The sequence below is a fragment of the Azolla caroliniana genome, unplaced genomic scaffold, assembly GCF_043228905.1.
Source record: "Azolla caroliniana isolate FFs.n. ecotype wild unplaced genomic scaffold, voAzoCaro1.0.p SCAF_18, whole genome shotgun sequence".
In the NCBI taxonomy this organism is placed as follows: domain Eukaryota; kingdom Viridiplantae; phylum Streptophyta; class Polypodiopsida; order Salviniales; family Salviniaceae; genus Azolla; species Azolla caroliniana.
Genome location: NW_028230453.1, coordinates 2,221,923 through 2,235,087, shown reverse-complemented (window position 1 = coordinate 2,235,087; position 13,165 = coordinate 2,221,923). Strand labels below are relative to the sequence as shown.

General features: G+C 36.7%; 2 protein-coding genes across 2 annotated transcripts; one reads left to right on the top strand and one right to left on the bottom strand.

Annotated features, from left to right (window-relative positions):
* Positions 1–9: 9 nt before the first annotated feature.
* LOC147852044 (uncharacterized) lies at positions 10–1,395 on the bottom strand. The gene is made up of 3 exons (XM_087333770.1): positions 1,013–1,395; positions 440–549; positions 10–248 (listed from the first exon to the last, which is right to left on the bottom strand). The coding sequence occupies exons 1-3, from the start codon at positions 1,367–1,369 to the stop codon at positions 89–91; spliced, it is 627 nt and encodes a 208-aa protein (XP_087189896.1). The 5' UTR covers positions 1,370–1,395; the 3' UTR covers positions 10–88.
* An 8,852-nt stretch (positions 1,396–10,247) lies between these two features.
* Positions 10,248–12,794, top strand: LOC147852043 (pentatricopeptide repeat-containing protein At4g13650-like). Its single transcript, XM_087334533.1, has one exon. It carries the CDS (start codon positions 10,327–10,329, stop codon positions 12,667–12,669), a length of 2,343 nt encoding a protein of 780 aa, XP_087190659.1. The 5' UTR covers positions 10,248–10,326; the 3' UTR covers positions 12,670–12,794.
* The last annotated feature ends 371 nt before the right edge of the window (positions 12,795–13,165 follow it).

Genomic DNA, 13,165 nt, shown 5'->3' with positions numbered 1-13,165 from the left:
ATGGAAACCCTATTAGGTTTTTTTTATCCATCAATCTACATGGTCCACTCTACATATATATATATATTTGATTGGAATTTCAGGTTTTTTAGCCTTCATCTCTTCCCTCACAAAAGAGGGTACCCATGAACTCTATTGTCTTCAAGTCTTGTTGTGTCCTCTCTCTCAAGCTGCAGGCTGGCTTCACCCTGTGTATAATTGCATTTGCAGGGATGTTGCACATGTTATAAGGAGTTACAGAAGATACCCTACAAAAACCAATAATTATTGAGGCATGGTCAATTTCATTCATTTCAAGAAATCAGCCTCACATACAGACTTAACCAGAAATCACTATATATATATATATACATATATATTTGGCCATGGTTTTATGTGCATCTCCAGCATCTATATAGCATGGAAATGAAGTATAAACAATCTTAGAGATCTTCCCTACCTTGGCTCACGAGGCGGCTCGTAATATGGGCCCTCGTCTCGGCCTTCGCATATAATCTCGCCCATCCCATTGCGGTAGCACAAGATCCCCTTCTCCTCATCCGCGAATACCTGCAAAAAAAAAACACAAAATTGCCCACAAAAAAAGGTTTAAATGGGTTTAGGTTTTAGGTTTTAGGGTTAGGGTAATATGCCCAAAAACGGAAAAGAGAACTTTAGATGTTTTAGGTTCTAGGGTCTCCCATCATATAACCACATATTGCTGAAACAATGCATTCATCTGAATACATACATACATACATATGTATGTATGTATGTATGTATGCATATAAATTTATAATGATATATGTATGTATGTATGTATGTATGTATGTATGTATGTATGTATGTATGTATGTATGTATGTATAATGACAAAACAGAATAAGAACAGGAGATGATTAATGAACCTTTTGAAACCTTGAATGATATTGAGCATTTGTGGTGCATTCATCTGAATATATATATATATATATATATATATATATATATATAATGACAAAACAGAATAAGAACAGGAGATGAAATTGATGAACCTTTTGAAACCTTGAATGGTATTGATGATTTGTGGTGCAGGGTGTAGTAGATTGATCCACATGGTGTCTGAAGGGCCATGGCTTTCCTGCAGCACTTGAAGGCATCAAATGGTTCTTATATGAGGACTCGTTGGAATTCATGTAGGTTCTCTTGGATTGCTGCAGATAACTGTAGGCAGAGATTGTAGTGGAGAGCTCATCTGCTGTTGCTGATGCTGCATCAGAAGCAGAGAGAGGGCTTGAGATCAGACAGGGCCTTATTACATGTGGGAGCACTGAGATCTCACCAGACGACATTGTCATAGCTGCCAATAACCTCAGATGTTCACTCAATCCTCTCCTCAATCTGCAAGTCATGATCCCATTGGAAGAAGAAGAAGAAGAAGAAGAAGCAAAAATTATAAATAAAAAAAACTGAGTAAATCAATAAAACGTTTCTCCTTATTCAAAACCCTAGAGAGAGGGATGGAGAGAACAGAAAGAACCCTAATTTTCTGTGCTTGAATCCTATTCAAAGTCAGAGTGAATTTTGTGTTTTCAATCATTGAGAAAAACAGAGACAAGGAACGAAATCCATGTCAGACTGTTTAAATGTCCTCGGAAATTATCTTCAATTTACAAACAAAAAATCAAGCTACCTTCTTCTCCTTCTGAGAGAGAGGGAGAGGGAGAGAGGGAGGGAGGGAGGGAGAGCCTGAGGTATTCCAATTAAGGCCCAAAACAAAAGCATATGAAATAATTATATGCTATTGGAAGACAAAATTTTCAACCCAACTTTGTTCAACATCATTTTTTTATATAGAAAAAGAAACTCAGGGTTGGGTTAAGGCTAGGGCTAGGATTAGGGTTAGGGTTAGGGTTAGGGTTAGAAAATGGGAGTGTAATTAGATAAAAAAAAGAGAGAGAAAGAAGTTGGGGGGGAGGTAGACCTTAGAAACAAAGCAAACCCCTGCATTACCATCTTCTTCTTCTTCTTCTCCTCCTTCTTCTTGACCCCTTAGATCCTGGTGAAAAAGAATCTTTCTAAAGAATCTTGAAGAAAAAGATCCTTTTCAAGAAGGATTTTATTTTACAAAAATCCTTCTTTTAACTGACTGGCTTTTTGTGAATAATAAATATGTATATGTAATTGGATACATACATACATACATAAAGCATCATTTCTTTCTTCTATTATTTAGTCACCTAAATGAATAAAATAAATGTGTTATATTGTTCTTTTTTTAAAGGTCCTTATTACATACTTAAAAGGAAAGCCAAGGGGACCATAAAGCATCTTCTTTCTTCTTTAAAAATTGTCATTCTTCAAAACCTTTGCCACCTCCCTTTTTCCTCTTTTCCACATTAGTGTTTTTATTATTATATATTGATGGCATGGTTCTCATCTTTGTGCAATAACCTTATCCTTCATCCAAATGCTTATCCATGCAATTAAGGGTTCTACCTTCATTCCCATCCTTATCCTTTCGTGAACGTGATCAACCCGACCCATCTGTAGTGTCTCTCCTAGGTTTCGCTTTGGCATTTGAAAACCTCCTCTCCCCCAAACAAACCCGCACAAGGTGTCAAGCAGGACCCTCCTTATCATCCCCCCCAAACTAAGTGTTTCTCTATCCATCACTTGCTCCAGTTAAATTAGCTCGACCACTACATTGTCGATGATTGTATCTGGCACCTAGAGCCAACTAGATGTTTTTAGCTTCGGTTTTGTCGACCAAACAGAATTAGACAACCTACACATCTTCGCTCTCTTGGCATGTCGTTTTCATATCGTAGAGGTCTTCATGATGGCATCTCGTTTTCATATTGCGGAATTCTTCGTTGTGATAGTTCGTTTTCATATTTTGCATAATTCTTTGTTGCGTGGGTAGTCTTTTGTCTTTTTATGTTGATTGACTATGTAGAAATAATCTCATTTAAAGAGCATCGGCTGCTTATATGTAGAGGAAAGCCAATAGGTTTAAAGAATTGGTATTTCCGCAAAACCCGAAGGGATTGGAAAAAGCGCATGACATGCCATTATGATTTTTATATAGCTTCGCTCATCCATAAGTGTTTGCCTAAAATGTCTTCGTTTACATTTTAAAAAATGCAAGAACTCCATCCCAAGACGGAACGTTCATTCATAAACTTTACAAGTGATCAAGAAACGTAAATATGAATATCATGTGTTATCATGAGTTTTATTTAGATTCTTAAAAGAAATTTAATTACAATTAAGCTTGGTATTCATGTTCACATACATGTGCTCATCGTGTTATATACCCTATGCAATATCTTTATATGATATCCAAACATGGAACCATGTGGACACGAATCTTTAAACATCTATTGAGCCATTGGACCCATTGATGAGAGTGCTACAATTATTCACACAACCAAACAAGGTTCAAACTTTTTCCAATATCACCCAAAGGCTTTCTAGTTTTGCATATAAATGCATCAATTTGCAATACATCACTTTTTAAGTTTTTTCAAGCATAAACGAGTTAGCCACACATTTAAACCAAACAACCACCTTGTCCATCATGTTATGTTTTTTGTGGTGATTGCAAAGTTTTACTTTAATATAATCAAATATCCAAGAGTTTTATGATGTGGTCGTGGATCATTAAGAGAAAATGTGGGCATTAAACCATTGCCAAGAGCTTTAGAAACAATCAAACATGATGAAGAACGTGAGAAGTATCAAGCAATGGCTTCTTGATCAACTTTGCAATGACTATATCACTAAATTTACAAAGGCCTTCAGCTTATGAAAGGATCCTTTCATTGGATATAGTATATTCTTCCATCACGTAGACATGGAAGGAAGGGCTTCAAAACGGTATCTTCAAGAGGAAATGCTGAAAATAATGATGCAACTTCCTCCATCTTATTATGAAAAGGGCCTAAGGCTATCCAATACACTCTAAAATATAATGGCCCATGGATATGTGTGGATGTATGAGTGTTTTCAATCATTTATAAGATGTCTAACGTTCTACAATTATAACTATGCTTGAGAGCATGAGCCCATTTAGAGTATGCTCCTCTCCATTGTGAAACAAACAACACGAGATTATTTCCTCTTGTTTCTTGTTTTTTTTCTTGTCTTTGTTGTCTTGCTTTTTTTACTCACAATTCTCTCACTAATTGTTCTCATTATTTTGAGAATTTTACTAGACACATAGAACATGTTGATGTGACCTCTATAAACTAACTAGAACTCTATTTTCAATTGAACGAGAATAAACCATTATGTGGCTATCACAATCAAATGCGTAATATCTATTGCATTTTTCCTCGTTCTCTTCTTCTACTTTTTCCATTGGGGAATAAATTTGACTCCTTTTTGGGCATCATATAGAAGTCAAAAGTAGCAAGATTGCATAAGAGGGAGGAGCCTAAACATTTATTGACTCAAAGCTTGGTCATCCTTGCAAATTTAGAACTGTCACTCTACTTCTCTAATATGGAAAAGTATAATATCAAACATTATTGCGTGCATATGAAAGTGTTTGAGTTTCAGATTATATAGTCAAATGACTAATATATGTATTATAATCAAGAGCATGGTTGTTTACGTACCCGTATTTAACGTTTAAATACGTATAGTACCTCATCATTTGTATAGTACATACTATACCTCAATGTTGTTCAGTCAAATATCATGTACATTTGTCCAATACGGTATTTTTTTTTTCCAAAAAAAAACTCCTTCCATTAGTTATAAAATTTTACAAATGAGACGATTATGTACAAATCCCTAAAGGGACACGATAGTTCCATCTTATGTGGATGCCCACTAACTCAAGAAAGGGAGAGGACGACCATTGTTGGATGAAGGCTATGCGTTGTCTTTCAACTCCCTCAGAGCCGCCCTTAAGGCCATCATATTGGCTCTTCATAGTGGCTACAATTTCACTCCATATCTCTTGCAGTAACCTTTTTGGATGGGCGGTTTGGTTGGAGAAGACTCGCCTACATCATTGTTTCCATAGAATCCAAAGGGTTATTGGGCTAACCAATTCTAAGACCTCTTGAGATTTGTCATTAAGAGGAATAGAGTGGACATTGCCGCTAGAGGAGAAAAAGGACCGCTTGTGCTTTTATCACCAAAGTCATCCCCTCCTCCTGATGCTCGTATTGGCCAATTGCAGCCTGCCATGATAGCCAACATATATTTCCCCACTTGATTGAACCTTGGACCTGGCATAATTGCAACAAGCGGCCAACCCCCCGCCATATTCGATGGGACATTGGGCAATCCCATAGAGTGTGTCATATGGATTCTACTGCATGTGGGCACTCTACACAATTAGGAGAGCTAAGGTTCCCACATTGCCATGCTCCCACCGGTAGGGACTTATGTATTAACAACCATTGGAAAGTGGTAATTCGCCTCGCGTGTTGTTGCTTCCAGATTTTCTGCCAAAACTTGGTGATTATTGCGGAGGGAACTTGAAATGTGTGCCAAACCTTCGCAGCAGCCAGTTCTCGGGCAGCTTGAGCAGCTAGAATGTGGCGACCCAATCTAGTTGTGAATTGGAAGAAAGGGATGGGTTTGCTTCCTTGCCCCGCGTAGGGATCACGCCATGTCCATTGCAAAGGGTCCCAACTAACCTTACATAGCCATGTGTTTTCATGAGTACATATATGCCACTCGGGTTGTACTTTGATCGGATCAGGATCTACAATCCATTTATGGCCAGTGTACACGAGTACTCGAATGGCATCCAATACGGTATTTAATGTATTTATAAACAAACAAGTATAATACGTATTTATAAATAAATAAATAAAATGTAAGTAAAACCCCAACAAAACGCAAAAGAAAAAAAAGATTTTAGTGAAAAAGAAGCCAAAGGAAGTAAGAAAGAAGAATAGAAGAGACGACGATAAAGAAGATGAAGATGAAGAAGAAGAGAGAAAAGAAGACATAAACCTGTCTTGAGTGTGATAATCGTAGAAGATAGAAGAAGAAGAAGAAGAAGAAGAAGAAGAAGAAAATGAAGAAAAGACAAACCTATCATGAGTGTGATAATGGTAGATGATTCCTCAATCTATGAAGGTATAATTATAAATAATTACAATTTGAAGTAGAACATCGTGATACACACTTACATTGATTTATAGAATAAGGGAATCTCGACATCCATATTACTACAAGTATTTTAGGATGTGAAATGTTTAAATGTCTTATATGCATTTTAGGATGTAGAACTATATTGTATATCACAAAATTGTGTAAACATAGATGTATTTTACAATATTATAGATATTTTTTAGAAAGGTAAATAATCTTCAAATTCTAGAAGTATTTAACGTACTATACACAAAATACGTATTTTACGTATTTTATAAGTATTGAACATATTAAGAAAATGTATTTAACGTATTTTTAAATTGGGAGGTACTATACGGGTATTAATACGTTAAATACGTCTGGTATCCGTACCGTACCTAACGTACCTAACAACCTTGATCAAGAGCATCTAATGTTATTAAAGGATTAGTCATGACAAATTGCCAAGAGGTTATGAGAATCTATTCATTCGTATGATAAAAGGGAGGCACATTTTATGACATGATTGATGAAAATAAAATAAAAGAGCTTGAATCTTCCATGTATCAAATGTTGTCAAGCATTTGTGATCATAACGGGTAAGTAATTACTCAAGGACAAGCCCCATGAAAATGGAAATGCAAAGTCAAATAAAAGAAGGAAAAGGTAACAAATACGTATAATTTATAGAAACACAAACGAGACAACGTAAAGAGAATATATGCTATTACAACTCCTAAGAAAGTAAAGAAGAAAAATGGTCCGTGCAAGTAGTAAAGAAATAAATGCCACTTAATACAATTTTTTGCACTTCATAATTCTCTTTCTTCTTCAAAGATTTTCCTCAGTAGTATTAAGAAAAGACATGTAAATGCTACAACTTAAGCTTGTGTGCCTAGAAAGCTTACAATTTTCCATGTACAATGATAATACTATAATCCTAAGACCGAAGATAGGACTTTGCAAAAGGTATTGAAATTTGTTGTTGCACTCTGTCGTGATTCACTTGTATTCACGAAGGACTTGGCAGTTCCATTGAGGCCCTTGAGTTGACTCTATAAACAAGGGTAACTTTTTCCATAAGTGAAGGCGCTTCTTCTTTCTCTTGTTCACAGTCTCTGGTGAACCCTGCATGTTGTCATATTGATTGCGGACTATTACCAGCAAGTTCTCCCATATCTCAATCAAGACATCTAAGAGGCGTTGATCTGCCACATCATAAAGTCGGTTGCAGCAACATTTCCATAACGCCCATAACGTTATTGTAGTCACTATTTTCCATATCTGGACAGATCGCACCTGCTTTCGAGGTTGTTGAAAGGGGCTGACTAATATCAATCTTCTATTATGTACCATCATTGCCTCTTGAACATCGTTTGCCTCATACAACATCAAACTGGAATGTAGCATTCCCCACGTCACCGATCCCCATGAAAATAGGCAGCCAACATTGATTGTTAAAAATAACGAAAGAACTCTCTTTTTTCTCCATGACATGCAACACAATTTATCCCCACATTATTCCATCTAGTTTTATAATAATATTTACTCTTCGTCGAATAGAAGAGATCTCTCAAATTTAACAAGAGACTCATTATCTTCAATAACATGGATAATAGAAATTTTCTACCAGGATAATTGAGTGTTTCATGGAATATATAATCATTTTCTTTCCATGTATGTTCATATTTACGCTTCTACAACAATACCATTCTATAATTCTAAACACTTGTAAGTGCATGTGCCACTTTGCATAATAACTATTATATACTATTGAAGTCTAGACAACATTCAATGCATGTAGTTTAGCCCTAATTCCCCATGTTATCCAAAAGTGGTAATCAATGTTGTCAAAGGAGAGTTTGGATAGCATTCACCTTTGTGTGAAAACCATTTATTAGACTGACACCTTATTTTGTCCAAAAGGGAACCCATTTTGAGAAGGCCTCTTTTCCACTCAACCTATGGCCCAACACAACATGATCTCTGTTAATATTTTATTATTCCCCAACAAGAACCCATTTTGGGAACCTCTTGTCCACTTCAAATGGAGTTACCACTACCTAATCTTGATTATGTTTCATTCGTAACTCTATAGTATTCTTGTAACATTAAATTGTAAATCGGTGATCATCTTTATGTTAACAAGACAATATATGCTAACACCCGATGTGAAAGCATTGGCGTGCATTGCCTTTATCCTTATAATATAGTTTAGATGCCCCACAAATTATTTGTTATAGATTCGTGAGTTGGTTGTTGTATTTGAAATTGTTGAGATTATATATATATATATATGTATGTATGTATGTATATGTATGTGTGTGTGAATGTGTAGTTGTATATATATGTGAATGTGTAGTTGTATATATATATATTTGTTTGTTTGTTGCTTTCCCCATAAAAATGATTTTTATAATGTTAAGCTTGTGGTCAAGACGTTAACTGTGTGCTCCTAAAAATTGGTTAAGAATATGGGAATTGTCATTGTTTTGTCCACTCAAAAAAGGACAACATGTCGGCTCAAAAAACGACAACATTGCCCCTTGAAAGGACATGCTTGGGTGGTGGTGTGCATACATGTATTTGCATCAAAGTCATTGGATCTGCATTATGACAAGTTAATTTGGCTAGTGACCATCTTCTTTGCTCAATGGAAATGGAACCCATTTTTGGGTAATGTATGAGATTCCACATGCATAACATAAAATATTAGAAAAACATTATGTTTGTTGTGAATGGAAAATAAGATTTTTCTTTTGTTTTCTAAATGTTTGTGTACAACGAGTATTTGGTGCTCCATTACATGCATAACTCTTTACACTTGTAGATTTTGGAAGCAAAAAACTCAAATTTCCATATGTTGAATCAATAGCATGCATTACAGAAAGTAGATAAAATGTCAACATGCTCTCACCTCCATGCCTTCATACTCACACTGTTAGCTCCACTTATCCTGCTTCTAATAACCATTCCACCTTTTTCTTCCTATTGTTGTCACAACACATGACATGAAATACATAGTTGGTGTGTCCATGACAATTGTCGCTTAATTCAACTTACCTAATACTATTAACCCTTACATGTTGATGTAGTCTATTCCATGATATACAAATGAACACTTGCGCTTTCACAACATCTCATTATAAATAACTTTATTTATTATGCTCCATGATCCATCCCTTATGCATGTTGGTGACTTACGGCCAAACCATAAAATGATGCATGGACTTCTAGGATGACTATTTCTTGTCAATATCGTTGCTTGCTTGTTCTTTCTCTACCAATGTGTTGATTTATTGGGCATCCCTTGTGTGGTTTCTTTGGGTGTTAATGGAGTTATTCCTGCACTTTGGTTTTGGGTTTTTTTGAATGAGAGAGACTATATAACTACTCATATATTTGAGAAATGAGGGAAGAATTGACAATCAAATAGGAAGACATGGGTTGGGCAAGGGAATTTGGAGAAATGAGATAAGCACATATGCATATCCATAGAATTGAGTGAGCTAATCGTACCGCAAAAGAAGAAAATATGAGCATAAAATGGAATGGCAAAATTCTTTGTCATTAGATCTTTTAGGCATGAGCATGAAATTATAGGTGAAGGCTCAAAAATGTCATCAACCTCCTTTTGGAGTTTGGTGAAAAACAAACAAATTGATGCTTTGCAATCTTGTTAAGTGCTCCTTTTTATGTTAAAAGTTTTAGCTAAAAACGGATGGATATAAACCCACACCTCTTCCTTTTGTTATGAGATCAAGGTATGTTATGCTTTCTTCCTTTTGGTCCAAACTCAAGATTGAAGGACAGACTCCCGGCCAAGATATATAAGGGGTATTTTGAAGATGGATTGGTTTCGAATAGGCTAGGAAGGATTGACGGGCCAAATCGGAGATCTAGGTTTGTTATGCTTTCTTCCTTTTGGCCCAAACTCAAGATTGAAGGTAGGCTCCCGGGCAAGATATAATGGGCATTTTGAAGATGATTGGTTTCTTGTAGGCTAGGAAGGATCCGAACCCTCGAGACTCTAGTTTTTGTAGCCACATCCTCATGTATCCCTTGACTTACAAATAGGGGCATTTTTGGGGAAATAGTGAGAAAGTCACTGGTCTTTCAATTCTCAAAGCTATTGAAAATTTGGATGTATTCTCTCTTAATAATTGAGATTTGAACTTTGGACCGCCCAAAACTAACCGAGACAAAACTTGAGCTTATTTAATCATTGAAGCTCTGAAACTCTATATTGTTCCTTCTTCAGGATCTCATGCTCTATTGGCATACATTGATGCCATGGTTCTACCCTTCACGAAAGCTCCCCAGAATAATCCATCCATCGATAAGAACTATCCGACAAGTTTTTCACTCTGAAACAGAGGATTCTTCAGGTAAATGCCCTGCCATTGACAAAAACGACAAACCGTTAAACATTACTTCGGCTCTGAGAAGTTGTAACACAAGAAGAAGCCTTTGGATAGCCCATCATGAGATTCTTATAAATGGGCAAGATCAAATTAGTCCATTCTTGCTTAATCTCGTCATAGGGCTTTATGGAAAATTTGGGTCTTTGCAAGAATCACGTTGTGTGTTTAAATCCTTGCAACACAAGAAGAATGTTTATTCATGGACATCCATCATCGATGTATTTGCTCAACATGGGCAACCTAAAGAATCACTTAACTACTACAAATCTATGCTAAAAGAGGGTTTAAAACCAGATAGAATCCTTTGTCTTTGCATGATAGGGGTTTGTTCCACATTGTTAGATCTAGAAAGAGGAAAAGAACTGCATACTTTCATTGATAATGCTGATCTCAAAGATGATGTTGTGATGAAGACAGCTTTGGTTAACATGTATTCCAAATGTGGTAACCTTTCCGATGCCATTTCAGTCTTTGAACTCTCAGAAGAGAGAGATTCGATCCTATACGGTGCCATAATTGTAGCATATAACCAATTTGGCTTCTCTGAGAATGCCATTTGTGCTTATGATCGCATGGTCCTCGAAGGTGTGAAACCGACTGAGTATGCCGTTGTTGCATTTCTTGGTTCATGTGGAATGTCATCGAGTCTTGTCAGAAGCAAAGCTCTTCATTCTTGCCTAATGTATTGTGGTTATGAATCTGACATAGTTCTCGGAACTTCTCTTATCAACACTTACAACAAATGTGGTAGTTTATCAGATGCTGCAAATGTGTTTCGGAGCCTTCCACATGGGGATACTATTCTATGGAACACTATGATCACTATATATACCCAACATGGACATGAGACAGACGCTCTTCTCCTCTACCAAGAGATGATGAAACAAGGTCTGGAACCCAGCCAAGTCACTTTTGTTTGTAGCCTCTGTGCGGTTATTGAACCTTGTTTTCTACCACAAGGGAACTTGATTCATGCACAAATAATTGAATATAATTTTGAGATGAATGCTTATGTGGTAACTGCACTCATTAGCATGTACACTAGATGTGGTGGTACTGTAAGAGATGCACAAGAGGTGTTCGATAGAGTCTCTATAAGGAATGTTGAATCATGGACAGCTTTGATTGCATCATATTTATATCATGGCCATGTATTTGAAGCCTTTCAATTCTATCAGCAAATGCTCACTGAAGGAGTATCTCCAGATAGGTGTGCCTTCACTACTGTTCTTATGACTTGCGTTTGCCCAGAATCACTATCAAAAGGCAAGCAAATCCATGCAACAGCACTTAACAGTTTCGGATTCAATCAAGATGTGGAACTACAAACTTCACTCATAAGTATGTATGGCAAGTGTGGAAGTGCTGAGGATGCTGAGAAAGTGTTTGGTAAAGCACGCATCCGAAATGTTGGCTTATGGAATAGCCTCATGGCTATGTATATGCAAGTAGGGGATGCTAGAAAGGCTCTGGAACTATATAAAACCATGCAAACAAAGGGTGTTTGCGCAGACAATGTAACATTTGCCACTATACTTACTGCATGCTCTGTAACAACCGACCTACCAGAGGGTAAGAAGATCCATGAAAGCATAAGAAAAGCAGGTTTGCAAGCAGATGTTATCATTGGTACTTCCCTTGTAAATATGTATGCTAAATGTGGGAACTTAACTGAAGCCCGAGATGTATTCGACCAATTACATGGTCGAAATGACATATCATGGAACGCCATGATAGTAGGCTATGCCCAAAATGGGCAGGCCAAGGAGGCTGTTGCATTATTCGACGAAATGTGTTCACAAGGCTTCTTTGCAAACGATGTTACTTTTACCAACCTCCTATATGCATGTAGCCATGCCGGTCTCGTAGAAGAGGCATTACGCTTCTTTAACTTGATGGAAGAAGAATGTTATATGGTAACACCCACTGCTGAACACTATGCATGTATCATTGATCTTTTGGGTAGGGTCGGGCGGCTTTCGGATGCGGAAGGTTTTGTGAAACGGTCACCTTGTGGAGGAGATCCAATAATGTGGATGAGTTTGCTTGGAGCTTGTCGAGTGCATGGTGACCTTGATCGAGGAAGAAGGGTAGCTGACGAAATATTTTGGTTAGATCCCCAAAGGGCAGAACCTTATGTATTAATGGCAAACATATCTGTAGCTTCACATGAGACGGTTCCATGAAAATCAACATTTAAAAAATCAGTTGTCTCTGTGATGGATTGGCAAAGGCTCATGCCTCAATATATATATATGGCTTCCAAGCAAAAGTTAATTTTACTGGACATCGCTAATACAAGAAGATAAGATAATTGAGCAACATTAATCATTAAACATTAAACAAACAAAAGTTAAAAAGCTAATTTTACTGGATATTTCTAATAGAAGAAGATGATTCCATCAGTTGGACTACCCTTTTTAACTAAGAGATGTAACATCAAACTATAGTATTCATTACAGATGATTTCCATCAGTTGCACTACCTTTTTCACTAAGGGATGTAACATCAAACTAAGTTCATTGCACTTGTATTGAATTTCACTGTAATTAATACACATTCTTCAAAAGAATAGAGAGTTCGAAGGAGTATTTCCCAACTACATATAGGAAATATGGGGATGGCATTGATTGGTGCATTGTGTGCTTTTGTTGGGGGAACCTAAAATCTACATATGCAGCA